Source organism: Ruditapes philippinarum, unplaced genomic scaffold (assembly GCF_026571515.1).
Source record: "Ruditapes philippinarum isolate M1 unplaced genomic scaffold, ASM2657151v2 ctg2187_1_1_1_1, whole genome shotgun sequence".
Lineage (NCBI taxonomy): Eukaryota > Metazoa > Mollusca > Bivalvia > Venerida > Veneridae > Ruditapes > Ruditapes philippinarum.
Window position 1 is genome coordinate 203,838 of NW_026866177.1, and position 26,102 is coordinate 229,939.

At 32.2% G+C, this 26,102-nt stretch overlaps 1 protein-coding gene across 1 annotated transcript; it reads left to right on the forward strand.

Annotated features, from left to right (window-relative positions):
• The first annotated feature begins 1,078 nt into the window (after positions 1-1,078).
• On the forward strand, positions 1,079-25,901 carry LOC132731564 (kinesin-like protein KIF22). Its single transcript, XM_060717755.1, has 17 exons — positions 1,079-1,211; positions 9,124-9,272; positions 9,822-9,949; positions 10,853-11,010; positions 11,380-11,525; positions 13,121-13,285; positions 14,745-14,820; positions 15,262-15,306; positions 15,945-16,098; positions 17,012-17,132; positions 17,439-17,563; positions 18,217-18,408; positions 18,921-19,103; positions 20,846-20,944; positions 21,250-21,374; positions 22,165-22,224; positions 22,727-25,901. The coding sequence occupies exons 1-17, from the start codon at positions 1,209-1,211 to the stop codon at positions 22,748-22,750; spliced, it is 1,953 nt and encodes a 650-aa protein (XP_060573738.1). The 5' UTR covers positions 1,079-1,208; the 3' UTR covers positions 22,751-25,901.
• The last annotated feature ends 201 nt before the right edge of the window (positions 25,902-26,102 follow it).

Below are 26,102 nucleotides of genomic sequence, written 5' to 3' on the forward strand. Positions count from 1 at the left end.
TTTCATCTTAATATAAAAATAACTTGCAATCAGAATCTTGAAATACTAGTTACCATGTCATTAATGTAGCTGAGAAATAGAAGAGGGCCCAAGATACTGCCCTTAGGGACCCCACATGTAATAGGAACTGAGTCTGAAACAGCGTTACCGATACACATTTTTTGATACCTTCCTGACAAGAATGAATTCAACACAAAAATAGATATGACACCTAATATTTAGATCTAATGTATCACACAAAATATCACGATTGACGTCCGGTATCAAATGCTTTCTGTAAGTCAAGAAATACCATACCAGTAACCCTTTGTACGGATCCAATCAGAAAGTTAAATTATTAGACACGTGTCAATGAAATTACATTTCCTTAATCCAGACTTGTGTTCGTTAATTAATGATTTGTTCTTAAAAAATATTTGTCCTTACATATCACATATCGACCAGCCTTCAGCAACCTAACAAATTACTAGATAATACGACAAAGTACTTAATTAGTTCATCAAGTCGTTGACGGTCAGTAACAAATAACAAAAATCTTTATACTTTACACTGTTATATAATGTTTACTTTTTTCAATAATTATTTCTTAAATGGGATTCTTTCTGTGTTTAGGAAAAACAACTTAAAAACAGAGACATAGATAACATGGGATATCTACATCTCTGTTAAAAAGAACTATTTTTTGCACCAATTTAGTTCTTAGTCTCATGATAATAATGGAAAATATGACAAAAAGGTTAACCGTGGTGATTTACATTCCTGGCTTATCTAATAAACGGCTGTAAAAGAGCTGATTAAAATTAAGATTCACTTAAAATTAGATATAAAAACCCCATTGGAGAAAATTAAAGCTTAAATTAAAAAAGAAAAAAGTTTGTAGGGCGCCGTGTTTTTCTTATCGAATTTCGGAGTGTGGTTTCAGAAGAAAAATGTAAACTTTCAAACAATGAAAAACATTTTTCTGTCTAATTTATTTTTAATTTAAAGGCATCTCTAGTAATCTTTCATTTGACACCAACGGGTTTTATACCTCAGCCGTTACTTTACGGGTTTTATATAAACCAAACCTGAGTTTCGTTACCGATTGGTCAACTAACCGGAAGAGGGAATTTCAAAACAAAGAAAGCTATTTTTATGCAAAAAATGATTTAATTGTCGTTGTTCATCGCTTACAAGTAGTAACTTTAAAAGAAAACTTTACATGCTAAATGGTATTCATTGCATTTTTGTTCTTTTTTTGCCAAACATCCCATTATACATAGAAAATAATTTTTCACATATTTTCGCGATTTTACAAAAATAAAAAAAGTATGTAGATGCACTTTAATGGATTAAATTAATAAAATCGTCAAATAAATGCTGCTGTTGCAGTTTGCATTGCAGAGGAATCTGTTAGTCCAACTAATTGTACTGCGCGACGAGATATTGTGCTATTTTCGTGTCTGGGCAATATCTCGCCTCTACGTACAACATAAAAAGTACCTTTTCTGTGGTGAAATTTGCGCCGGGATTTTGAGCGCAAGCTTTGGACCGTCTAAAATCGTATTAGAATTCATATTTGAATAAATTTGTTACGATACCTTTAAAGATTATTCATTTCTACATCAATTTCATGTTTTATTTGTGAAAATATTCCTAACATAAAGATTTTGATAGAAAAGTAAACACATGAACCATCAAAATAAAGACATCGCCGCTAATGTCACGTGACAAATACACTGTTGATAACTACACTGGTGTGTATGCGGTACTGCGTTACTGCGTTACTGAGAAACGCCGAAACACTCTTAGTAAAATATCAAGTTTAATGTTATATTTAAGACATTTATTTATGCAAAAAAATTAATAACTATGAAAGGATGAAAATATTATTTTATTGGGGCAGATGCAAAACTTATTCGTTATTGTCAGAGCGTTCTTAGAAATATCAGAATCATCATTACAGTATCTTTTTAGAAAAGCTACTCTGTAAATGGACTCCTCACAAAGCATTTTCTAGTTTATAAATTTTTTTTATTTTGTTCAGCTTTCCCAGTCAATATAGGACATTGGACCTATTGGTAACTATAGATTTTTTCCCCCACGTTTATGATGAAAATAGGAATATGTTAACAGCAGAAACACGAGGTTTAGATGTTTAAAGAGAAACGAACGGATTCCTAGTGCCTTAGCGACTACGAGAGGACACCATTCGAAGGAATTTGACAGTCTGTTATTTATATTAATGTTGATTAACTATTAAACGATATTTTCAATGTTCAAAATATTTATTATCAATAATAAAACGAATGAATGTCAAACGCGGTGCCTCGACATTATACATGTATGTGCGGAAACAACATTCCATGTAATTTTTTTTTTATTTTCTCATCCACGCAGGTCCATAATTCTGGCTAGTTTATTCCAAAAAGCTTTCTGAAGATGTTTATAGAAAAAAAAAACCACACACACACGTAGGTATGAAATTGTTTTAAAATGACCGTGGTACGGAATATTTCATGAAACAGGTGCCCGCTCCATTTTTGTTTGTTTGTTGTTTTTTGTTTTGCAAAAGACTTTCATAATGTTGGTATACAGTAAAGATTTATTCCATATATTTCACTTATATCCCGTCTAAGAAATTATTTTCTTCTTTAAAATACACGCATTGCGAAGTGCGATTTGAAGAATCAACGCGGTTATTTTACAATGTTACATAAACAAAACGCTGCGCCGCTAATTTCTTTCACAGAGGTGTAGGGTGTGGAGCTCAAAACGATTTTAAAATAAAGAAATGCATATTTGTCAATCCCAGCACATGTACTGATCATGTATATATATATATATATATATATATATATATATAAATACTAAATATAAGCCGTTTTGAAAACAAAATCATATTTCAGCGTCTATAATAATACACAAGATAAAAATGTTCGCCGGAAAAAATCCGCACACCTACCGTCAAAAACACCATGTATTATATTCCGTTTCCAATATTTTCACATAATCCTTTGGCCCACCGACACAGTAGATATAATTATTCATGATGATGGTCAATTTTAAACTTCAACATCAATATAAACAACGCAACAGCCGAAATAAACATCGAGATTATCGCCGTCAAAATCTTTCGACAAATTCAAACGTGGCACCCCAACGTTGACAAATATACATTTCATTTGGATTTTAAAGGCGTTTTGAGCACCACACCCAAAGTGTCTGTGATTTCTTTGATTCTTGTCCAATCATATAAGATTTAAGGGTTATGCAACACGTTTACTCATTTTAAACAATAATATGATACAGATTGCTACTGCCCCAAGTATTAAAGTTGTTGCTTTGGAGAACGAACTTTTAAAATCGGCAAGAAAACACGGCGCCTCTTCAGTTCTTTTTTTTTTTTCAATAATTTTTAACCTTGTAGTGAATTTAGATAGAAAACCAGAAAATAGTTCCTAAATATTAAATGAAAAAGTTGGTATATCTTGCGTAAATTCAGAGTCGGGAAAATATACCGAGGAAACTCGTGACCGTAACACATTTAAATTCTTACCACCGTTTAAACAATTTTCATAAATGAATTTTAGAAAGAAATTTAAGCATAAGATTATCGTCTTTAAAATGAATCATCATCAAGTATATTTATAATTATAAATTGAAAAAATAAATACATGTAATTACAATCTAAAACTAACTTTTCTTTACAATTTGGACCATGTTAGCATGGAAAATTGTTTAACTGATTCCGGATAGGAATCACGGCTCCAATTTAAATACTTATCTATAAATCAAATTTATTTAAAACTTAATCTTATAAATTTTAAGTTGACACAAAGAATTTAAGTAAGGAAGAAACAGAACTGCGCAGTGTCAACATTTCCGAACTGAATATTGGTCAGCGTACCGGTGTCGGCGTTGTGGAATAGTTGACACGTAACGTTTCAAAAATAAATACATGGTTGAATATATTTTCTATACCGGATCAAAAACTTTTCTGGAATATCGCTTAAACAACACCCAAATATCCAGGCCATTACGCCATGCTATGATTATAGTCTTTTATTACACGGATAAATGGTACATGTACACGCAGACAAACGAAAAATGGGCGCTCGGAGTAACGAGTTTTACTTTTCTGAAAACTGTTGAGGAATGAAAAATTAACGCAAGAATTCACCATTTGAAATCAAAAAATCTTTCATAGCGTAATGCACGTTTGGAAAACAAAACTTTCCTAGGCAAGGAGTTGCTGTTTTTAATACGCAGCAAGTTGTAACTAACATAATTATTCTAACATAGATAATACTACAGAGTGGTGACAATATAAATTTTAATTAAATACAGTATGTGTTTATCCTTTAATAAACATGTTTATAAAAATAGAGGTCTAAATTAAAAGTTTCTCCGCATCATTTTAAAGATTTCAATCAATTAGAAAAAATAGTTAAAGATTATTTCCTGGTGATTTATTTTAATGTAGCAATAAATATAAATAATAATAACAAGATTAAAGAATAATAAGCACTGTTTAACAGTTTTTAGCTCGACTTTTCTATGAAAAGGGGAGCTATCCTACTCGCCCCGGCGTCGGCGTTGGCGTTGGCGTCACACCTTGGTTAAGTTTTTCGTACCACCCCACTTTATTTCAGAAGTATTACAAGTATGGCTTTGAAACTTACCATACTTGTTCACCATCATAACCTCCATCTACAGACAAGAGTACATAACTCTGTCAAGGTTTTTGACAGAATTATGGCCCTTTTTTGACTTAGAAAGTGTATTGAGCTTGGTTAAGTTTTTTGTACCACCTCACTTTATTTCAAAACCATTGGAGGTATTGCTTTGAAACTGACCATACTTGTTTACCATCACGACCTTCATCAACAGACAAGAGGACATAACTCTGTCAAGGTTTTTGACAGAATTATGCCCCTTTTTGACTTAGAAAATACATTGAATATGGGTAAAATCCACTTATTGCCTTAACCCTTTGAGATATTGCTTTGAAACTTTTAATGCTATTTCACATCATTACCCCCATCTGTACGCAAGAGAAGGTAACTCTGTCAAGGATTTGTTTTAAAAATTAAGGCCTTTTATCGACTTAGAATCTTGGTTAAGTTTTTAGTACCAGTCCACTTTTTGACTGAACTGTTTGAGATATTAATTTGAAAGTTGGAATACTTGTTTACAATCATGATTCCCAAACATGTCCAGCCCTCTTTTGACTTAAACATTTCAAACTTTGCTGCAGTGTTCAAGGGTATCACACAATTCAGTAAAATAATTCTTCACTAAATATCTTAATGCTCATGGCCATTGTTCACTTTAAAAATACAGAGATTCTTGTATTGCCTTTTACTGCAAAAACTTTTTTTATTGGCAAGCAATAAAAAAGTCGAGCGCGCTGTCTTACGGACAGCTCTTGTTCATATTTTTTTTTGCCACGCAAAAAAAAATGACAACATTCACGCACGGTACCGAACAATATCGATTTTTAGCGTACATGTTACATTACTGTAGCAACATCACAATATGGCGGCGTTGGTACACAAACGAGACGGTGAAATGAAACTCACGTGGTTTACTTTCTTCTAAGTTGATAGTCTAGCACTTTTTGTGCTGTTGATTCCTTAAAATTGTATTGTTGAATAGATTCTTAGTTTAAATTGTCTGCATTTTTACATAACATCGAAATCCACGTTTCACCACAGAAAGGTCTCCTTTTGGTTTTGACGTTAAAGCGAGATTCTGCCCCAGAACGAAAATATCTCAGAATCAAGCTTTGGCACGTCAATATATTTTGACTAAGGAATCTGTAATATGAAAAAGGCAAAGCCACAAAGCAAGTTCTATTATGGTTCCCAAATAACTGCGTAGGACACCAGTCTACGCTTCCATTTTCAATCAGAATAACTTGGCTTTTATGGTAATCTTGAAATTCCAAAAGTTGCGATGTGTTATTCGGTACTTTGGACGAAAGTTTTCAAAACCATCTTCTAGCAGGTACTCGCATTACCGTAAAGCTCGCTATTAGTTTATATATTTTACTATTTTTAGGAGTGGGAGGTTAGAAACAGTTGTTTCCTGCTTCCTAGTCCTATTAAATGACGTCACTTTGAGATATCTTTGCTTCAAGGCAAGGCAACATCATATCAAAATTGCTCAAAAACCTAAAGCACGTTCTGCAAGAAAAGACCGCCTCCGTGGTATAGGGGTTAGAGTCGATGACTTCTAATCCAGTTACCTCTCTGGCGTGGGTTCGATCCCCGGGAGATGCTTTGGTAGTTTAGCGCGGAGGAAGGTAGTCTAGTACTGGTGTAACTCTCCAGGAACGATGGTTAGGTAACTACCCGCCTATATGACTGAAATACTGTTGAAAAAGGCGTAAAATGAAGCAAACAAACAAACAAACTGCAAGAAAATCTGGGGAACAAAAAACAGTTAAGACAGCGTATATTTATATTAATTTTGACCTAATTATGAACTAAAGTAAAAAATAAATACCTTTTAACAAAATAATAAAACTGTCACATCAGAAAAATTATGATTAAATCCTCTCCTTATGCAGCCGATAAACAAATGGCCACCCATACAGTGTGCGACATATGGTTGGCTAATTAAAATGCAAGCATTAAAATGAGTCAGAAGTTTCTAACAGTATGTTTTTGAACAAAATAATTGCCCATGTACTGTCACTCAAATATATTTTTTCCGTTCAAAAATTTGGAATCAATCTGTAAAGCCCTTTACTTAACCATATGCAGTGTCTATTCTAGGACGCGCGATTGCGGGATTCACGCTAATATTTAACAGATCGCGCACAATTCAAAATCATATGCGTGAAAATCGCGCATCTATAAAAAAGTTAATAAAATCGTAAAAGAATTCTGGAAACAAAGTGATCCCTCGCATGCATAATTCCATTTCGCATTTTATTTGGTTGTTTTGTTTACATTTACACCGGAAACTGAAGGGAGGTAACTGTAAGCTAATTATAATAATTTAGTACCGTATGGTACTGGTTATGTGAGTTGACGGAAATTAACGGAATGTTCCATACCGACCGGAAATATTGTGCTAGGTCTGACAGTTAGGCGCCATTTTAGTATTGTAAATAATCAAGAAAAATGAGGCAATTCCTAGCTAGGCTACGGTTATGACGTAAAAGATAAGTCGATTGTTTGTATTGTCAATCCCTTGATAATCAATCGCGACAGTTCTATAATAATTTGTTTTCGTTCATAAATTAAGGGAGGACAACTTCTGCTGCCTTAAATGAATATTTTCGTTTTAAATATTTCATCTTTTGAACGCCTCAGTGTAAACTTAATGCAGACGATTTAAATTTGGCAGTTTTGTTGGCACCCCTTGATTTTGAAAATCGCCCCCTTTTTTTAAATAGAGGGGGGAAAATCACCCCTATTTTTGAATTTCTAGAATAGACACTGCATATGCCGATAGACAAAAATAGATTGATGTTAATATTTTATTTTAAATTGATATATGATTAAGCGTCCGGATAGCTCAGTCGGTAGAGCCGTGGAACGGTTCCGAGGGTTCCGGGTAAGAGTCCTGGTCAGGCTGCACATTTTTCTCCCCTAAATAGTGAACAGTTCTAAACCGTGACAAGTACATTGTTTGAGAGTTTTTGTTAATGATTGACTGAGCATAAAATTGAAAGAAAAGAAGATAAGCTTTGAATAATGCTTGAAAGGCAAGACAATAGACTTTTTTGAAATTTTTATGAGCAATAACTATTAGACTTCAGGCTTGACCGACATAAACTATAACAAACCTGTAACTATATCAGACTTCCCGAAATACGTCGGTCCGACGGACATGTCCGATAAATTTCGATCAGGTCCGACGAGTTTTTATTCCGGATCGGTCCGACTGTCCGGCTTTTATCCAAGCCGCATGTATACAAAATGGCGTCGCTAAAGGTGCCAAACCTTGGGAAAATAAAAAATTTACGTCAGAGGAACAGGCAGAACAGCAGTAAAAGGATAAAAAGAATAGACCTGAGACAAAATTTAATGAAAAATAGAAGCAAGACAGTGAATTGTTGGTGTATGATAGGGAGGAGATGAAAATGCGCTGTAAGGAATGTGCCGATTTTTACGGCGAAAAAATTAAAAACAAAAAGTGTCTTAGAAATACAAACACAAGTTATTCTTTGATTTTGATCAATTTTATTTGGTCCGACAGATTTCGTTTCGGTCCGACGGATTTTCATGGTTTGTCAGACCGAATGTCTGACAGTTTTTTTCAACTTTCGGGAAGTCTGCTATATATTGTACTACCTGCTTCCAAGTCAGTGAGTTCCAATCCAAATAAGTGATGTAAACACCAATTGACAGTTTACGAACTAGCAGACGACAGGTTTTTCTCATCAGTAATTTTGTGAGAAGAGATTACCGGCTGCGTGTCTCTCTATATAAATCATATGTTTAAGGCCTGCCATGTGGTAGGTTTAACAATTAATTTAAATACTTTTGTCTAAAGAGATGTTGATTTATATACTGAGATGAAGCTAAGATCACGAGCTTTGCATTGATGTAATATAAAATAAAATTGGACTATAAATTGCAATTAACTAGCTGTTTAAAAACGGCAAAATTTGTATTGGTTTAGCATTAGATATAAATCGATTTTACTGGAAGATAAGCGAACCAGCCAAGTTGAGTTTTTACACTCAATATACCTCTGTTATTCACATAGTTTATATAGAAACTGTCAATGGGTTTATTACAGAAAGTGGCTAGCCATATGGGACTGTCTCAAGTTACATAAAGCCATAGAAACTTGGGGGTCAGACCCTTTTTCGCCCGCTATGAACCGCCCTTTTGAACGGTCAATAAAAACTAGGGCATTTCATCTTAATCATTAAAATTATTTTTTAAACCATTCCCATAAGAATAAAAAAAAAACCCATGTTCCTCCAAGTCTCCTAAAAGTAAAGATTGCAGTCTCGAAAATATAAACACAAAGTTTCGAAGCATACTAAACATGTTAGATAAATACTTAATTTGATTTTGCTGTGTTAATGTCAATAGTCAATCAAATTATCTATCTTTTTAAGGGCAGTTTGATACTAATGAGTACAATATTGTTGTTTTCTATTTATTATATTAGAAGGATATGGAAAAGAAACAGTGTAAGGTGAAGGTAGTAATTAGGGTACGACCCCCTTTGAAACCAGATGACAAGACAAGTGTCAGTGCTACAAGTGATAGTGTACAGATCTTCAATCACAGAAATGTCAAGGAAAATATACAATATCAGTACGTGCAACAATATATAAAGTTTATCTTGAGCTATAATATATGATATAAAAACTTATTATTTTCTGGTGTAGTCAAACTCTGCAATCATTTCATCCAATGGAAAGGATGCCAAAAATGTACACTCATCTTACTGCATAGTGACTTAGAGCTTTTCTAGCCAACTGCTTTTTATTTGCCCTGAATAAATATTGGAGAAGAATATAGTTGTCTAACTTGTCTTATTGCCCTTTTTGTCACACATTTTCTCGTAGCACACAGCTCCTTCATTTTTTCACCAGTACAAATGTATCTTTGGTATTTAATTTTCAATGTCAGAGCAATCATGATAACCTCTGTTGCTTAAATTCTTGTTTACATTTAGATTATGATGTGAGCAATCAATTTGTACAGTGTATGCAAAGTATCTAATTTCTTGAATTGTTAAAACATTTTATATCATTTCCAGTTTAGACTTATTATTGTTTGTTATAATGGCTTAAACAAGAAATTGACACCATTGAAGACAAAATTTATAACCACATTTATAACAATCCTTATATTTTGCAGATTTTCAGCTGTTTATGGCATGGAGAGCACACAGCTTCAGATTTACACAGACTGTGTGAAACCAGTCTTACCAAAAGCCCTTAAAGGGCAGAATGTCTCGATATTTGCTTATGGACCCACTGGTGCTGGTGAGTATATTTGGGCTGTTTCTTTAAGTGTTTTTTTCCCCAAATTGAATTCATTAATACAACATGTACAACAGGTAATAAAAGCAAAAATACTGTCTATCTTTGATATCACTATCAGTCAATACAAAATAGGTGTTTATGATAGTTTTCTATGATAGTACTTACTTTGGCGAGAGGCATGGTGATAGGGATTTGTATAGAGTTATGCTAATTTAGTAATTAGTCCAGATTCAAAACGAAGAGAACATAATGTAAGGTATTATGTAATGCATGAAGGTCTTTCATTGACTCAAGCTTTTTGGGATTTTGAAAGTCATTTCCTACTGGGAAAGTGAAATACTGATAACCTAACCAGTACTTAGACTAGGTGCAGAAAATCGTTGGGTGAGAGTGTAATTTTCATGGCTGTTTGAGACCAGTGATGTTGGTACATTTTATTCTGATTGAGTTTAATTTTTCTTTCAAAGCCTCAATTTTCATTATTTGTTGTAGGGAATTTGAAAAAAGTTTTCCCTTCAGTAAGATTGTACTGGATAGTACTGTGAAATTAGCATGAATATGAGTACTTACTAATACTTTTCTGTTAAAATCACTCAAACACTGGCAAAGGTTTGTTAGTTATGTTTTCAATTTGAAATGGGAGAATTCCTGTTTGAAACATTTTTTCCTCTTACATTTCTCAAGAGATATTATCCAAACTTTTTCAGAATAATTGTCATCAAGAGTCATGGCTATTTCGTCAGGATTTTATGTTTAAATCTTTATTATTAGAATTACAGGTATTTATTGTCGGAATTTTAGCCATTTCTTTTCATCTTTCACAGGTGTAATACTTGTTGACAACCTTGTTTTATGACAATTTCATGTCACTTGTTTTCATATTTAATGTTTCTTTAATTTCAGGTAAGACCCATACTATGTTAGGTACATCATCTAATCCAGGTGTCATACCTAGAGTTATAAATGGTCTGTTTGAACAGATTGAGGAGGACAAAATATCAGAAGAGGATGAATGGCAGTATAAAGTCACTTTTTCATTTTTGGAAATTTATAATGAAAAGGTAAGGTTTGTTTTATATCAATATGAATATGTAGACTTACACTGATTGATTCACAGTAATTTATTGTGTTATTGGACTAAAGTAATAATTAGTTGATTGTATACAATTGCATAGCATTGCATATCTTATCATACAAAAATGCTCTAGAGTTATCTAGTACTGATCTTTTATATGGCTTAATTTAATTTCTGCTTTGGTTATTGAATCTGAGGTCTGTGGAAGGTTACCGCTGGATATTATGCATTGTGCAGTAGCGGTGTCGTTTGCTTAAAGTTTAAAGAGATCACCAAGGGTTTGCATTGCTATACATCTAAGTTTTATCTTCCAGTGTTATGTAACATATCATTTGATGCATATGCATTTTTTCAGGTTCAAGATTTGTTGGAGCCATCTGGGTCAGACTTGCCTATCAGGGAAGATGCTGATAAGAATATACTTATTCCAGGGCTAGCCAGAAAAGAAATACACAGCTTTGATGAATTTAAAATGGCTTTTGGACCAGCTTCCAATAATCGGTATGTTAAATGTGTTACAAAGTTCTTGCAGAGATTATTTCTATGTTTCACCTTTGAATTTTTTATCTGATTTGTGTTACAAAAGATTCAGAAATATTGACAAGCAATGGAAATGTTTTTCTTTGTACTATTAGCTCGACTATACGAAGTATATGGAGAGCTGTCCTACTCGCCCCGGCGTCGGCGTCGGCGTCCGCGTCCAGATTTTAGATTAAAGTTTTGGTGCAGTAAAATATTTTTCACTATAACTTTGTCATTTCTTAAGGTATCAACTTCAAACTTCAAATATATGTTCCTTATCATCAACCACATCTTATGTGACAAGGTTCATAACTCTAGCACAAATATTTTCAGATTTATCTCCCCTTGAACTTAGAATTTTTCTTAAAAAATACTATTTTTTACTGTTACTTCTTTATTTCTTAAGGGATCAACCTCATACTTCAAATATATGTACCTTATCATCATCCCCATCTTATGTGACAAGGGTCATAACTCTAGCACCAATATTTTCAGATTTATCTCCCCTTGAACTTAGAATTTTCCTTAAAAAATACTATTTTTTACTGTTACTTCTTTATTTCTTAAGGGATCAACCTCATACTTCAAATATATGTACCTTATCATCATCCCCATCTTATGTGACAAGGTTCATAACTTTAGCACCAATATTTTCAGATTTATCTCCCCTTGAACTTAGAATTTTCTTTAAAAAATATTATTTTTTACTGTAACTTATTTATTTCTAAAGGGATCAACTTCATACTTCAAATATATGTACCTTATCATCATCCACATCTTATGTGACAAGGTTCATAACTCTAGCACCAATATTGCAAGAATTATCTCCTCATCAACTTAGATTTTTTTACTAGAAAAATGTTAGTTTACTATCTACCTCAAACTTCAAATACTTATTCCTTATAATCAATTATACTTTATGTGACAATGTTCATAACTCTTGAAGTAATTTTTACAGACTGATTTCTCTTTGAACTTAGGATTTTCTTTAAGAAATATTATAACTTTGTTACTTTTTAAGGTATCTACTTCAAACTTCAAATATATACTGCTTATCATTACATGCATGTTGTGTGACAAGGTTCATAACTCTAGCGTGACTATTTCTAGAATTATTTCCCTTGATCTTGGAATTTATTTTAACAAATGTTATTTTTTTACTATAACATAATACATAATTATACATAATTGATTTTCCTTTCATAGTTTTGTCCTCCTTACTGTGTCCAGTATTTTATTAGTCGAGCTTGGCTGTCTCCTGTGACAGCTCTTGTTTTTTTTTGTTGTGTACTGTTTTTTGAATGTTCAGTTACAAATAAATTTCCATATTTATTTGTTAAAGCATAAAATTGTGCCATGATTGATTAAGGTAAAATCTAATTAGTTAATATTGTTAATGAATGTAGAATATTTGAATATGATAACTGGTGCCAAAAAAAGTATTTAATTCTCGAGGTAAATGTAGTGCAGTAAGTGTTGATATATATTAAAACCATCACTTTAAAACTCTACCTGTCTGAATTATGTACTCATCTTTATGTAAGTGTAAGTTATATTATATAAATATATTACAGAACTGTAGCAGCCACCAAGTTGAATGAACACTCAAGTCGAAGTCACAGTATAGTGCAGCTGACTGTCACAAAGTCAAAGCCATGCCGGACACTGCACGGGAAAATATATCTCATAGATCTGGCTGGCTCAGAAGATAATAGACGTACAGGGAACCAGGGTATCAGGTATAATAATTTTTCCACTGTTTTGTGAGTAATTATCAGTTACAATATCTGCTGGTAACTACCATTATGTGCAGTAAGAGCCACCAATCTAGGAAGTGATTTGTAGAAATTTTCACTCGAAATTTTCAAGTTATGAAATAAGGTAAACCGATTAGGGAGAAAAAAACAACAATATCCCAATTAAGAATTTTCTTTGTCATAGAGAACTTTTAAAGTTCTATTTTGAGAAAAATGGGCATTTTTTATAGGTTCTCAAACATGGCATATTTCTCATTTTAAGAATTTTGTTTCACTTCCAATTTGCTTTGGATTTCCTGAAAATATACAGTACGCGCTGTGGCATTAGTGTAACACAATTTCTTGTGTGCCATTGAAGAAATCTACTTTTAACTGCATTATCAAGACTTTTACTGTCAAGCACTGAAAGAAGACAATAAAGCTATCTGTCTCACAGATCTTGCTAAATCTTTATTTAATAAGAAGACCAATCTTACAATGCTAGTTATTAAAACTAAATCTACTACGCTATACATTGTAATACTTTAGTTTTGAAATGAAATTTGATAGTGGACATATGTTGGCATTCTTCAGACATTTTCACAAAATATCTTACAATTTATCTTAAGTTTTTGACTTACGATAATTGTAAATGATCTTAAGTCATTTTCACAAAGCCACTCGTAAGTTGAAATTTTATCTTAAAATAAAAAGTTCACTTACGATAAATCTTACAATATAAACATCCCTTGCAACTTTCATTTGATGTTGATGTGCATGCTCTATATTTGTTTCCGATTTTAAAATCAAGTAATTAAGAGCTTGAAATATGTATTGAACACACAATAAGAAGAAAACAATGATTCAAACTGATATATTTTCTATCTTAATTGAAAATAATTATATATATCTAAAAGATTCAGAGAGAAGGTCTGCTATGTTATAAGTAAGTAAAAGGGTGCCACTAGTACATGCTAGCAATGAAATCGAACCCAAAAAATTGTACAAAACATTAGTTGTCAAGAATTCTACATAGTTCACTTATAAACTATCCATAATCCTTTCCACTATGATGTCACCAGGTCATGATGTCTCAAATTTATGTTAATGTTGGAAAAATAATTTTTACTTTATTTGTGTTATTTATAGCATACTGTTTGCTATTTTTTCTTCCATTCTTTGTTTGTTTTCATTCTGTTTATATATAAGATACATGATAATTTACTCTAAAAGAGATAAAAACTTACACTTACAAATCTGGGACACCTATCGTAAAGTTAAAACAGAATTTTCACTTAAGATTTCTTAAGATATTTCGTGAAAATGAGATTTATTGACAATAAAAATCTTCGTAAGTTTTTTTGTGAAAATGGCTGCAGCCAATCTATAAGCTGAAGTTGTTTTTTTTAAGCTGTATAATCACAACAGAATTTATCTGTAGCATATGCATTTTTCATTCCAGGTTGAAAGAAAGTGGAGCAATAAACAAATCTTTGTTTTCTCTGGGAGAAGTAGTAGATGCCATCAACTCAGGATTAGTAAGTCATTTATCTATTATCTGCAGGAACAAAAAGTGGTTGGTCTTTACCACGAGCATAGAGCCAAGACAGTCTGCACATCCCTGCAGTGAAGCCCGAATTTTTACTGGGGGTAGCCCAACTGTATATTTTCATTCACATCCCCAAACTTGATTATGGAAAATTTAATAAAAAATATTGAAGCTCGACAAGTCCAAGGTTTTTTCCTTAAAAATAGTACATTTTATATTCATTTTAATCAATAATGAAAACTGCATGTCTTAAAGTAGATTGTCTACCACAGCCTGCCTTATACAGACTTTTGATGTTTTATGTGAAGAAGATAAAACTAATTTTCAACAATGCTGGTTTAGTTAATTGTAAGTCAGAACAGGCAAAACAGGCAAAATACAACTGTGAAGAAAAATAAAATAAAATTTCAACCTATATTTTATCTTTCAGCCAAGAATTCCATACAGAAACAGCAAATTGACCCGACTCTTACAGGTAAGGTTTACTAGATATATGTACTATTATCATGTCTATCTTAGTCATGATCCACCAAGATTACAGTGTACAGGTATTTCCTTGTGCCTAAATTAACGGACAGGCACCTGACACATGTTACATTGTTAATCTAAACTTTTGTCAAATGTGATTGATTCATAGTTCCTATATTTTTGCTAAAGCCACACTCATCTTTATTAACTTCTGATGTTATCTTTTTGAAACTAAGATAAGAATTTGTCTTTTTAAACTTAAGATATTAAGGGTGTCTGTGCTGATTAACAAAATTTTACAATGCCATTGCAAGGCCTTACACTATATTTTAATGAAAGTTTTGTGATAGGTGTGAATATACAGTAACCATAGCAAATGATGGGTTCTGGTCTTTGATATTCTTATGGTATCAGACCTTTGGTAATAGGTAGGCACCACAACAACTTAGCCCCTTTGTGCCTGAAATAATGCACGGAAGGGCACCTGAGGTCTTCCTCCACCAGTAAAGCTGGAACGTCCTGATATGACCTATGCTGTGTCGATGTGACGTAAAAACCCAAAACAAACAAATAACAACTTAGCCTCTGTTTTCTCGAGACTGGATCTCTATGATAGTCATGTTTATTAATGTAATTGTTTTTCAGGATTCTATTGGTGGAACTTGTCATTCATTAATGATAACAAACATTGCACCAGAGGAGAGATATTATTATGACACTTACTGTACACTTAACTTCGCCACTAAAAGCAAGAAAATTGTAAATAACACGGCAGTCAGAGAAACTGCTGTAGGCATTGGTGAGAAAAATAACTTCTGTACTTCTAGATAAACTCGGTGCTTGTATTTTTTTTCCAGATAAATATGTTGTGTTATACATTCCTCAGAAATATTTGATTCAGGTGTACAGAATACTTATGGAAATATAGTAAGGCTAAGACTATATGCTCTTGTTTGAAATCTGAAGCAATGATTGTCAAAGGTCAGGAAAACATGTTTGTCTAGCACATGGTCATAGAATTCACTGTCTTATTTTTTCACGTGTATTTTGAATGGAATACGTTTAAACTCTGTGGATTTTTTTTACCCATCCTTTTGGAAATGGCTTCTATTTCCTCCAATATTGAAATGCTTGAGTTGTCAATCTGAGAAAAAAATAAATACATGTAGTATGAATTTTTATAGAATTTTGGAAACTTTATTCCCATATGTTAAAAAATAGCATTTTCTGCTAAATAAGAAGAAAAGAAAATAACTGTACTAAAAATTTAGCTGCAAATGTTGTGTAACTTAAAAAGTACATCAAGCCTAAAAACAAATAAAATTTTAATTCTTTAGAAAAAGGGCAAGCATGAGTTTTGTAGCAGTAGTGTAATGGTTCTAGAGTCTGTTAGACGCTTATAATAAGCAAAATGTTTTGCTTAATGTGAAATTATTTGTCATAAAAATAGCAAATTTTAAATAAAGTAGTTTTTAGACATCAATTCAAAATACTAATTCACTATATATTGTATTAATTGCCTATAGTGTGATACCAGAAATTAAAAGCTTTTGAGCAATGAAAATAAAATTATACTGGGACAGAATGGGCCTTAATTGAACATTTTTTTTCTCTTAGTAAAACACAAAATATGTAAGATATCAAAAGTTTGATGTGGAAAATTTATGATATATAATTTGTCAATGATATTATTTGTCAATGCATTAATATAGTAAAACCAGTGCCTCAGGTGAGGAAAGCATCTCCAGTTGTGAGGGAGTCGGAGTCCAAGGTGAAGAGACCACGCCTTGATTGTAGCACAGATTCTATCTCCAGTGATGCACCGTCACTAAGGTAAAAAAAACCAAAAAAACAAGCGTTTACTAATAAAGGGTATCAGAAAGTTTTTTGTGAAAATATATTCCATATTTCAATGAAAAATGAATATATACCCTCTTAAAATTCTGTACACTTTGGGGATATACTTAGCATACACATGTGCAACATGAGAATTTATATTGTACTTACCTAGGGAATCATCCAAAATAGTTTTCTCCACCTTTGTATTCTTTCATTTATATTTCTATTTTGAAAAAATCAATGTTAAAAAAGTCTATTAAATATTGAGGCACCAGAAATGACAGCATTGTTTGTTTACAGTCCTCTAATGAAGAGACAAGAGCAGTGGGAGGAGACGGTGAACAAACGTCTACAAGAACTGGAGAGTAATCTCATCAGTCAGATGAAAACAATTCATCCTGTCTTACCTGCTGGTGGCCCAGATGGTAAATATCACAAACATATTTGTATTTCTCAGCGTTATAACATAATTATTAATAATCACCCTGAATTACCTGTTGTTGTCTGTGACAGTACATATTGTAAACATTTTTTAATATTTTTTGTATTATAACTCAATTCACACTGCATTACCTGCTGGTGTCCCAGATGGTAAATATCATTATCATATTTTTATTCCTCCACACATCATTACATGACAGTCACCCTGTATTACCTGTTGTTGTCCATGTCAGTACATATCATGAACATTTTAATATTTTTTTGTATTATAACTCGTACAATCCACACTGCATTACCTGCTTGTGTCCCTGTTGGTAAATATTGAAAACATTTTTATACCCCACATTGTAGCATAACAATCACATACAATTACTGAAGAGGATCATCTGTGGCTGAGGGTTATGACTTCAAATCACTTGCCCCTAACTGCTGTGGATTAGAATCTCGACTGGGGTATAAATTTTTTTTTTAAGAATTTATTGTCACAGTTCAGAACTGTTCACTAATTAGGGTAGTTATTGTGTAAGTGGCCGGATAGCTCAGTCGGTAGAGCCGCAGTATGGTATTCTGGGTGTCCTGGGTTGTAGTCCCAGTCAGGCTGAAATTTTTAAAAAATTTTTTTTTTTTCCAATTTCAGGTGCACAGACCCCCAAAACAAAGGCAATTCAAGAAATGCAGCGGCAATTAGCAGCTAGTCATGCTCAGTTAAAAGAGTTGACTAGCAGGCATATGAAGTCTCCACCCCCTGTGAAGTCTCCGCCCCCTGTAAAGTCCCCACCCCCTGTGAAGCCTGTTATACCAGTTCAACCAGAAAAACATATCTTAAATGGTAATGCTTGATTTTTATTTATTAATCCAAATTAATTAATTTTATGTACTGTATTTGAAAACATGAAATCTGTTCATTTAACCCTTAACGTAATTGAACCAAAATAATAAGTTTATGCAATCAGTATAGTCTGTCTCACATTGTTTTCATGTGCTTGATGCATGACATCAGAAGAAACCTCCATTCTTAAACTGTTAATGCCATGGTTTTAGTAAAGAATAAAGTATAAAGTGTGCTTGAATGCTGGTTTTTAACTCAACATTTTTTTTTCCGAAGAAAAAAAATATAGAAGTATTGTTACAGTCATGGTGGAATTCCTGTTGCTGTCCGCAAACTTTAACCTTAATCATTACTTTTCTTCATATTTGGCAATCATAACCCTTCGGACACCACCTTCAAGTAGACCAGATTTAACTTGACCTTTATTCATCATATTTTCTACTAGATATAATAGTACAAACTATCATAAATTATTTTCTTGCCTATGAGAAAGATAACATTGTTTCTTTCAGACAAGACAAACTCAGGGAAGTCAGAACTGCCAAAACCACAAATTGAGAAGTTTGAGCGTCCAATTAGTGGAATAAAGAGAAAGAAGGTTGAAGAATTCTCATGTAGTCCCCTGTTTGCTCGACCTGTCGGCAAAATGAAGAAGAAAAACTTTGTATCGTCAGCTAGTACTGCTAGTATAAAAGGTAAAGCAAATCAATTTTTGCATCTTTAAAATCTCAATAATTTTTCTTTTCTGCATAAAGGATTGTTTTAAAGTGATAATGTTTTTACTATGAAGTATAGATAATAAGTTAACAGTGTTCAATCTAGAGCGCGCCATTGACCCCCTGAAAAGACCGCCGGCGCAAAACAAATTCAACCGTGGGCCAGACGGGCGCACTGGTAGAAAATGCCCTAAATGACATTAGAATGCTTTCTTAAACCTGATTAAGTACATAAAAAAATTTCTTGTGAATAATATTAATAAATACTGAATTCTAAACTGAAGTTTGTATAGAAAAACAAGAGTATGATGGTAAGATAGTTACCACACTTGGTAACCCTTTTAAAATACTATGCAGACCTGTTTTTCGTACCATAACTATTACTTACTTTTGAGTCACAGTTTTTATAAACAAAACAAATTGTCACAGATAATCCAATACGTGCGTGTAGTTAATAGTTTTTTAACGGTCAAAACAAATAAATATGTAATAACTTTCCGGAGGAAAAAAAACTATATTTGTGAAAAGGTGCGAGTTAATTATAGAGAAGTGTACATAAATTATTACAAACACGCCTTCATCCAATTAAAAAAGTCTTAAAGATGGAGCTAATCAAACATGATTGGCTAGGGAGTGTCTGACAATTGATTAGATTAACTTTGATTGGTCTTTGGCTGGTGGCGCTAAAACATTGTGCATATCATTAATCAATACAGACATCTTAAGCGTGGCGTAAGAACTAAGAACTGCTGCCCTGACAAAATTTCAAAGGTACCGGTATGTCAATATACATTTTCTTAGCACCTGTTGACACTTTGTTTTTTGCTTGGATATATTGAGAAGGGTTAATGTTTTAGTGACTATTGTAGGATTATATTCTTCATCAACAAAATATAATTTTCCTTTATAATATCGGGCGCTGATTAAAAAACTGAACATTATTATCAAATATCCCAGGTAACAATAAAATAAGATTCATATGTTTCTTTGAACATTATGTCATTGTTTCTTTACCAATCAGTTCTTAAAATTGAGCCTGCATCAACACTAACAGATCTCTCCAAAAAGGTCCAAATAATGTCATTTTTTTTAGTTGAGTTGATTGTCATCGAATTTTGCAACCGTGTTTGGTCTATATATGGTACGTGAACAAGGAACTTAAAAGATACAATACCTTATTTGAATTTGATGTTCATTTTAAGTGTGGGCCCCCTTTTTTCTCAAATGACCCCCTTTTGAAAAGTTTATGGGCCCAAAGGGCCCTCTGGAAATTTGTTCTAGATTGAACACTGAGTTAATACATGGATTAACTTAATAAGAATGAACATTATTTCTTTACAACAAAATTTTTTACCAACACCTTTCACTCAGAGCTACAATAAAACAAAATTATGATTTTCAATTTATTCTGAGTATATTGCTAAATATCTTTTGCATACCTTTCTGTTTTAAGTGTCCTAAGAAATTCGAATTTTATGCTTTAGGCTGTTGGACCTCATTGTTGGAGTTCCTTTAACAGTGTTCATGTGATTTAAAAACCTGCCAAAAAATTTCTTCAATCCATATCATTTTTGTTTTAAAGGAGTAGGCTTAAATTTTCATATAGTTGTATAGGCAAAATGAAAACTGCATGATAGAATTTATTTAATATCTACATGCTTTCAGAAATAAAAATAGAAATATTTTAAGCGATAATGCATTTGGCTATTTTGTATTTTCAGATTCTGATGAAAGTAAAGAGAATTCAGCCAAAGGGGAAAAGAAAACATCAGCAAAAGCAGAATCAGCCCTGCTCAATTCAGTATCTCAACAGAAAAGAAGTAAGTGGACACTTAGTAAAAGCTTTGGGTAAAACTGAGCTGTTACAAATACAAGGGTGTAAATTATTCAGGTTTTTAACAGAAAATTTTAATTTAAAATTGTAATAGACCTTTGAAATGACTTTGCAATTAGCAAATTAAATAGCTATGTTAACAGAGGATTAAATTCAACAGAACTTTGAGCAAGTGGCCCCAGCACAACAATTTCTGACAGACAACAGGGGCATTTCTAACTTTTCTGAAGTGTTTTACATTTTCCTTAGAAAATAATGATATGATAATACATGTAACAACATCTTTTTCAGATGAAGAGTTTTTACAGATTTTAAACACTTCGTCAGTAAAAGATCTCCAGTCCTTACAAACAGTGGGAGCAAAGCGTGCCAAACTTATCTATGAATGGAGGGAGACATATGGGTCCTTTTCAGAGGTAAGTTTTCTTTGGGGTTGTTTTTTGTAAATGTCTAATTTTAGATATGTTTATTATTTGTTGTAAGCTTTAAGGAAGTCTTATTACAGTCAAACTAGTTATTTTTGAAAAACCTGAAAATTTAGATATTTCTGCAGATCTTATGATAATTTATTAAACTGTTTTACTAAAATTTATTTAAGTAAACATATAATATGTCCTGCCCTAGGCTAACAAGAGGGTCCTGGGATGTTCAATAAATATCCAGAAAAGTTTCATAACTTATTTCTTTATATGCTTTTTCTGTAATGAATACTTTGATGAATTGTGTTTGTAATCTGACAGAAAAAATTTAACCAGTTTTACTAATGCATAAACTTATTATCTTAACAGTACTATAGCAACCTGGTTAGATTGGTCTGCATGAATCGTCGGGCTGGCCTGGCACTATACTTTTGGCATATGGACGTCATTATTGCGGCAAGCACCCTGCTTACTTTTTGTAATGAATTTGCCCTTCTTGAAAAGTGAATTGGTCCATTCAAAGTTTAAGGTTTTTCAATATCAAGATACTAAGATTGAACTACCAACAGTATAGGGCCTGGTCAGACTGCTCAGGAGTACAGACTGGCCAAGATCTATACTGGTCACAAAGTGTATTCACTTTTGGTTTTAGCAAGTTAAGGGTTAAGCTTATGGTAATAATCTGTCCAACAGGGTAATTTCTACTTTTCAAGAAATAGTATTAGATTTCATGTATTTCTGTATCATGTGTACATAGTTTATTTACTCAGATCTTTTGTTTAAATAGGCTGAAGATTTGAAGAAAATACCTGGGTTTACAGAAAAAACATTTCAAAAGCTTTTACATGTAAGTGTGAAAAAATTCTTCTTTTTGCATGTGACATGTAATATAATGCTTGTGGTTGAACTCTGACATTGATTTTAGATGTAACTCCTGAACTGAAAAGTCTCAGGAAGTCATTGAAAATGATGATGAAAATACTAATGATGAAAATTCATCATTTTGTCTTTGTGGATTTATTCGCTGCCTGCACATACACAAATTCCTGTCTTCTTCTTGCTCTACATTAAAATAAAAAAACTCAACATCTTTTTAATTGTTTTGCCTTGAACCATAATACAGAGTTTAGATATATATACATGTATATATTATACTTATAGACAGGTAGCACAATAGAGTGGTTTATTTTTCAAAACTGGACCACCAAGGGTCACTTTGATTCATTTTGGAAAATAATTAGCTTTGAAGTTGTAGAATTCACCATGCAGATGTCATTATTTTTATCAGAATTAGCAATGATAAAAGGATTAAAATATTATTTATTTATTTTTATTTTTTGGTATTTCAGAGTAATTTAGTGACAGTGACTTGATGGAGGAACAAATGAGCTTAGGAAAATTATTGTGCTGAAGTTAATCATGTGACACAATATGTATATATAAAATCTACAGGCAGGATGAAATATGAAATATACTCGTAAACAATGTCAAAATATTCACAGTTCTATTCAGGAAAGCATAGTTTCATTGATATGGATGTAGTGGATTCTGCTTTGGCATGAATTACTAACTGCTCATGATTAAAGAAGAAAATACAGGAATGAGTTAGATTCTTGTGTACATAATTATTTTAACTCTTCCAGCACTCACAACTTAATATTCTATACATATATATGTGTTTTGTATGGTGCAAATAACAAACGGGGTCAGAATGTGCTACAATGCTCATATCCTTGCTATTACCTATTGGCTATATTTAGTATCTTGACTCTGATCTCCCCATTAATGTACTAATGGACTGTTCCAGATTCAAAACAAGGAAAGTCCATTATACAAACATAGCAGTTTTAAGGCACAACCAAATCACAGTACTCTTAGTGTCATCAACCAGTGTTTCTTAAAAGTATATTTGATATTTGGCCTATTTTAAGATAATTTAATCTAAGCTTTGTACATGTACATTTGTATATAGATAGAAGAGGAGAATGTAACATTATAAAAGTGTGCAATTGTGTATATAATTTTGTCAGAATGTTGTCTTGTTTGAAGTAATATTTTAAATATGTTTCAGAAAAATATTTCATATTATTCATAACTTCATATTCATTTTCTGTTTGATTTTAACTACATTGTTTACATACCTCCGAAAATTGGACCAAATAATTTATAAACATGTATTTATATGATATTTAAAATTTGTTTACTATTCTTTAAAAGCATACAATGTATTTGTCAAATTATGTAATAACAATAAAAAAAGCATTTTAAAAATCACCATTCTGGTACAGATAGTTGTAATATTACTTTTTATATCTAACCATTATTAATCAGCTCCGCATCTTGAGTATATGGTACGAAAGTTACTTGTATACTCATCTTTTGTTGATCAGTAAGGAAACAATCTCATTATTCTTCATTTCTGATTATTTCAAATGACGTTTTAAAAACTAGTCAAAAGTCCTATTGCAAAAAGTTAAAACTTGAAATACTTAAAAAAGAAAAAAATCTCCTGCATATATGTTTGTAACTTCTGTCAAACCATGACCACGATCATAGTCTACACTGTTTGTTATTCAGTCAATACATCATTTGAAAATTTACCTGAAATGGTTGAATGGTTTTGTCCAAACTGAAAGATGGGCAAGGCCATTTATGACATTTAGTGTGGTCAGGATTAAAAGTATTTTAATATTGATTGATTTAGACTGAAAGAATACAATAATTTAAGTGCAGCTCCAAAAATATATATGTATATGTGATTATGTACCAATATGAACAGTGCAGACCAAGACTATGTAATCAATGCATACCAAGGTTAGCCAGTATATCCATGCCTGTCTGATCCTGGTCTGCACTGTTTATTATTCACTCAGTAAATGTTTTGAAGTTTTCCGTTAAAATGTGTTTATGTCCAGATTAACAAGTCCAGGGCCGGCAAAATCTGATTTTGTCTTACTTTTCCATTTTCTGAATGATCAAATCTTTTAGTCACTTGTCCATATGATATTTATAAAGTAAATATTTGAGAAAATTCACTTGTCCGAACAGGCTGTGGGATAACCTGGGCAACACTGACAAGTAATTTTGCCGCCTCTGAAGTCCATTTAAAATATTTAGTATAATAAGGGATAAACTGCTTATTCTGACTGTTGATTTGTTAAATCTTTAGAGATGATGTATATGTGAATATTTCATGAAAATAAGTTTTTTATATTATACTTGTAAATGAAATATTGATGAAGTAAAATGCGTATTTTCATTTTCCATATTGTCACCGTAAAATTTTTTTATTCACTGCAGTGAAACATATCTTTTGTATTTTCACTGGTGTCTTGTTGGGCTCTCTTATAATGTCAAGTAAGTGAATATGTATATCCTCAAATTTTTTGATAAATACAGAATTTATTTCGGTCTTGTGTTATGAAAATGATCATTTTTCACTTGGGTAGCCACTCATCTTTAAAATAAGGATTTTTATATTTATTTTTATAATTATTGCATTGTTGTATTTTCCTGCCACAATCAAATTTTGTTTTCCTAGAAATTTTGTCACCACATTAAAATACCTGTATATGGATTTTATTATAATTTCTAACCATTTAGCATTGATGTCATGATTTATCTTTGATTTTGTAAAAAAGTTTTATATATTTTATTATGTTATATAATTATTTCTGTATTGAAAGGTTCATCTTATGTAACAACTTTATAAAATCTATATAAGGTAAAATTATGCTGTTGCAATAATCCTATGGTTGATTCTTGAAACAGCTTTATCACAGGATGTTTTTATCATTTGAGCCGCGTCACAACAAAGCCAACATAATGGGTTTGCGACCAGCATGGATGCATCCGTGCAGTCTGATCAGGATCCATGCTGTTCGCTATCATATTCTCTACTTGGATGCGCAGGCTGGTCTTGATCCATGCTGGTATGTTGGTTTTGTTGTGACGTGGCTCATTTAACACACATGAACCTTATACAGAAATAGAATAAAATGTTCAGGAACAAAATATTATGCTTTTATTTAGAGTAGGGTTTTAACTGTTTGGCAATGTTTTTTTTGCATGCTCCATTCATTTGTCAGGAAGTAAACAAATTTCTTTCATACAGGTATTTTCTATGTATACTCTTTCAAAACAAGAATTGTGTAGACTACAGGCAGCAGATATATAGCTTTATACACGAAAGTTAATAAAAGATGATCTCTAAATGTTATTGCTGTAAACTTATATTTGATTTTGTTTGATTGGGCTTTACATGGCACCGACACAGTAGTTCGTATGGCGACTTTCCAGCTTTACTGTTCGAGGAAGACCTTGGGTACCCTTCTGTGCATTATTTCATATTAACTTATATGCATGTAGACTAATTCAACAAATATGATATTTAAGTTTTATTTCTGATTTATGTCATAAATTATTTTTGTATTAAATTTGTAAAAAGATTTGATTTTTAAATTGTGTTGTAATAAATGGCTATTTATACTTTGCAGAAGGAAAGAATTAAATTAAATTTAAAGACATGTTTGCCATATATAATGTGAAATAACATGTACCAAAAAGCTGAAATATCATTATTACATTCAGCATTGTGCACAAACTCAAGTTATTGAAATTCAGTTTTGTTCCGCAAAGTAAAAATATTTCGTTGGATAATTATAAATATTTAGCGGAAGAACGGACCAAGATTTGTTATTCCTGACCCATTTCCTTCTTAATAAT